This window comes from Lipotes vexillifer, unplaced genomic scaffold (assembly GCF_000442215.2).
Source record: "Lipotes vexillifer unplaced genomic scaffold, Lipotes_vexillifer_v1.1 scaffold36, whole genome shotgun sequence".
Classification (NCBI taxonomy): Eukaryota; Metazoa; Chordata; class Mammalia; order Artiodactyla; family Lipotidae; genus Lipotes; species Lipotes vexillifer.
Window position 1 is genome coordinate 2,762,885 of NW_006792448.1, and position 4,345 is coordinate 2,767,229.

The 4,345-nt window shown below is 54.6% G+C and overlaps 1 protein-coding gene across 1 annotated transcript in view; it reads right to left on the bottom strand.

The window, feature by feature from the left end:
• CTIF (cap binding complex dependent translation initiation factor) overlaps positions 1-63 on the bottom strand; it is a 238,040-nt gene extending 237,977 nt beyond the window's left edge. Inside the window, 1 exon segment of the mRNA XM_007465601.1 lies at positions 3-63. Within this exon segment, the coding sequence (XP_007465663.1) occupies positions 3-60 (58 nt within the window). The 5' untranslated portion in view covers positions 61-63.
• Positions 64-4,345: the final 4,282 nt, after the last annotated feature.

A 4,345-nucleotide genomic window follows, 5' to 3' on the forward strand; every position in this document is an offset into this window, starting at 1 on the left:
CTCCTGGGAGCGGCTGCTCCCGGCCTCGGAGGAGGCCGATGCTGCTGAGGAGTTCTCCATCCCTCCCGCTCAGGGGCCTGGGCTGCGGATACAGAGAACAGATGGGCTCCGTGAGACATAGCTGGAGGCAGAGATGATGACCCCACTTGAGAAATCCTCCCCCGCCCGGAAGCAGTCCCTCATCCAGCCTGCTGTCTTGGTCTCCCAACATCCTGAGCAGTCAGTGGGGTGCCAGCTCGCCTTTAGTGTGAAGAGGATGCTGTGATCCCTCCTGCGTGGGGAAGGAGACTCAGTCCCGGAGAAGGCAGGTAATTTGCCTAATTGGCCAACACAGTAACTCATGCGATGTTGAGCGTTAGTCCATACCCGGACCTCACCACCCAGGAAAAAGCAGAACATGGACCCAGTCTACAAGCTCAACCCTACTTCCCAACTTGGAGTTAACAAAATCCACCGCAAAGCAGAATAAAACAGACCACAGGCTTCGACGTCTCTGACCCCAGCATTGAGATGTACAGGGGTCCACAGACACAAACCCTCTAAGGGGCCTGGGCCTCAAAGAAATACCTCCTTCTAAAGAGACATTTTCTCTTTGGACGCCAGGCTATCCCTAAATTAGGGAAGACTGTAGGTCTTAACATGATCTTGCAGCCCTGTTAATGGTGCATCTACTGGGACACACGCTACACTCAGTCTGTAAGGATGTGACTGGCTTTTAATGATATGACGTGAAAGGCAAGGTGGGTCGCCTGGGAGGGTGTGGCCCAGCCATGGTCCTCTGTAGGAGAATGACTCCCTCTTCAGCCCTCAGGCCCTCTCCCTGGGGGGCCTGGCATAATGTGACCATCGTTCCAGGGATGGCTGTTAAAGTCCACCAATAGAACTGCTGTCCCTCCCCAACTCGACGGGGTCAACCCAGCCGCTGCAGGGGCCCAGGCCTGCAGGGACACCTCCACTGTCCACGCTTGCTCCCAAAGCTCCCTCCCGATCCACCTGGAAGTTGGGAAGGCTAGAACCATTCCCACCACTAGGTCCCTTCCCACCAGGGACCCTCCCCCTTCCTCTGGACAGGCTCTAGGCCTGATGGGAAAGGGCTTCAAAGCTTGTCTGGTGCTCCTTCCATTGTCTGGAAATCAGTGATCTCCACAGGGAAGCCCGTTCAGCAGAGGAAGCAGAGGCTGCACATGGCTTCACCATCAGAACTAGCAGAACAGTCTTCTACCCAACCAGCACCATTAGATACACAAAGACCCAAGTAAGTATGCACGGGGCTCTGAGACCACAAAGGGCTGCTGGCACCTAGAACAGTACTGTGGATAATAAAGGCAACATCCCAGTATTTTCAAAGGAACACTTGCATTTCAAAACCTTGGATTACTGAGAGCTTTTTTAGGACACAGTTATTCACCGATAATTAAGGGCTTGTTGCGTTTCTAACAGTAATGAAACCAAAACAGCACAAGGAATGCCCTGCTGCATTCCAGAAATGCTGCTGAGACTGTGAATGCTGACTCCCTCACACCCTCGCCAGGCTCCCAGGAGTCTGTGTGGACCATGGGGAGGAAGAACTCCCTGGGGAGACACACATTCTCCAGCTGGTTTCCTGACTCAGGTTTTGGCTTTCAGCTGCTGCATGAGACCCAGCCTCCCTTGGACCCCAGGGCAGCTGTAGCGGGTGTGCGCTGGGCTCCTGAGCTCAGTGGCCTTAGGGCTCATGGATTTGTCCACCTGCCCCAGAGGGAGGAGTCTGAGGTTTCAGGGTTGGGTGAGGGAACCCAGGTGTGGAGGCCTGAGTGGCAGTGAGTGTGCAGGTAGTTTGCTCAGATTGAAATAAGCATGCCCAGTGGCGCAGGGCCACAGGAGGGGGTAGGGGTGGGGATGTCCAACGCCCATTCCTGCACCTGCCATTCAAGGCCTACAGTGGCCTTACATCCCTCCCACCGCCAACATCCACCTGCTCCAATGGCTGCCTGTGCTTCCCTCCAGCCCCCTGGCCACTCTGCTCCTTGTTCCAGGTACAAGCCATGTGTGGCAGGTAGACCCCCTAAGAGGGTCCTCAGTGTACACCTTTCCCCCCAGCTACTCAATCAAACATTAATCTAGAAACTCCTGGATTTTGCAAATATAATTCAACTCCAAATCAGCAGACTTGAAGAGAGGAAGAGTATTCAGGGGGGCCTTATCCAATCACACGAGCCCCCTAAATCCGGGGCTGGAGGTAGAGACAGCATTGCTGGCCTGCAGAAGGAGGGGCGTGGGCAAGGATCCTGGACGGCCTCTAGAGGTTGAGAGCAATGCCTGGTCAACGACCCACAAGGGAAAGGTGCTTCCATCCTACAACTGCAGGAAGTAAGTTCTCCAACAACCAATGAGCTTGGGGTCAGGTTTCGTCCCCCAGAGCCTCCGGACCAGAACTCAGCCCAGCCGACACCTTGATTTCAGCCTCCTGCTATACCGAGCAGGACTTCTGACTTCCAGAACTGTGAGACGATAAACGGGCATCGTTTAAAGCCACTAAGTTTGTAGTAATTCGTTACATGGCAATAAACCACTAACACGTGATGCTTTTACTGCCTCTGTGCTTTTGCTCACACTATGTCCCTCACCCAGAGTCACTTACCCCTTCCCTCCACCTGCCAAATCTCGGGGTCCTAACACTCACGGAGTGCTAGAACCTTAGAGCCAACAGGCAATTAGCCCGACGCGGCCAGTGGGCAAAGGATGCACCCAGCCTCGGCCTAGGGGCATGGATACGGCAACCCCTAATAGCAGGAAAGGCTAATGTGTACTGAGCCTGTATCATGGGCCAGGCACTCTCCTCAGCACTCCATATGTCTTCGTCCACTTACCCCTCACCATAACTCTATATAATCGATATAATTATACTCCTTAGAAGAGAAAACTGAGGTTCAGAGAGGCTAAGTGACTTGCCCAAGTTCTCACAGCAGAGCTCCAGGTCCAGTGACTCCCCATTGTCTCTTCATCCCACCTCCTGGCAGCCTGCTCAGGCCCTCAGGACATCTCCCACTTTGCCTTTCCTCAATGCCCTTTGAAAGCCCAGGTAATCCCTCAAGTGCTGTGTGTGTGTGTGTGTGTGTGTGTGTGTGTGTGTGTGTGTGTGTGAGAGAGAGAGAGTGCGCGCGCATGTCTCAACCCCCACTGGGCTGCAGGTTCTAGAGAGCTGGGCCCCCCGTGCCTAGCTCAGTGCGGGATCCTGGGCAGACGGAAGGCCTCAGGTGGGTGGGATGATAAGGCTGGTGTCCAGAGAGGGCTGAAAAGGAGCCGCCTGCAGAAAAAAGCCAGTACCTAAGGCCGCGCCTATTATTCCTCGAAGACTTAAGATCTTATCACAGGCTTCTGGCACACGTCACAGGTACAGGCAGAGGGCTGGCTTCTGTAGGAACTAGACAGGAGCGTTTCCAGGAGGCGTGGCCTGCAGCAGCAGTCTCTGTCCTGCTCTGCTGGGCGCTCCCAGGCTCTTGCGGGTCTGTCACAGGGCCACACCACCGTCCTGTCAGGGAGCCCGGGGGCAGAAATCACCCCTCACTGGCTCACTGAGGAAAGAGACAGGCATTGAGACACACTGCCACCCTGGAGAATTTTGGTGCCCAGAGAGAAAAGGAGCATGCCCCACACTGGTCACTTGCCTTGGAGGCCCCCTCCTACTCCAGTCACTGCTGCCCAGTTTCAACATGTAGCCTGACAGCACCTCCCCTCAGCTGCCCTGAGCACCTTTGGCCCAGGGCTCCTCTGACACACACCAGCAGTGCCTTCAGGAGCCCACCTGGCACCAGGTACCTGCATCCTAGAAGTGGGAGGAGCTAACAGCCCCTGGGGCAGCCCTGGACGGGGACAAACATTCCCTTATGGTCCTTCAGCAGGTCCCGGTGGATTGGGCCCGGCTGCCCACAGTGGTGACCAGACCCATAATGCCCCTTTGCCAGCTCTCCCTCCTTCCGTGTTACTCTCCTCAGGGACTCCTGTTCTTGGGGGTACTTCTGGGAACTCTGCTTTCTGAGGGGGAAGCGGGCTAACATATCACTTGGGCTCATTTCTACATCCTAGAATGAGCCCCAACCAGGGTTCAGGTCCCTCCTTCAGTAGAAAAGACCCAAGCTTTATCTCTTTAGCAGAGAAGAGGGAAGAGGGAGAGAGGGAGTGCCGCTACATTATCCATCTCCTTGGCTATCAGCCAGGCACTCAATCCCCCAGGTTCTATAGGGGTAAAATACATGTAACACAAAGCATACCATTGTAACCATTTTCAAGTGTACAACTCAGTAGCATTAAGTCCATTCACAATGCTGTGTGAACATTATCACTATCTATTTCCAGAACGTTTTCA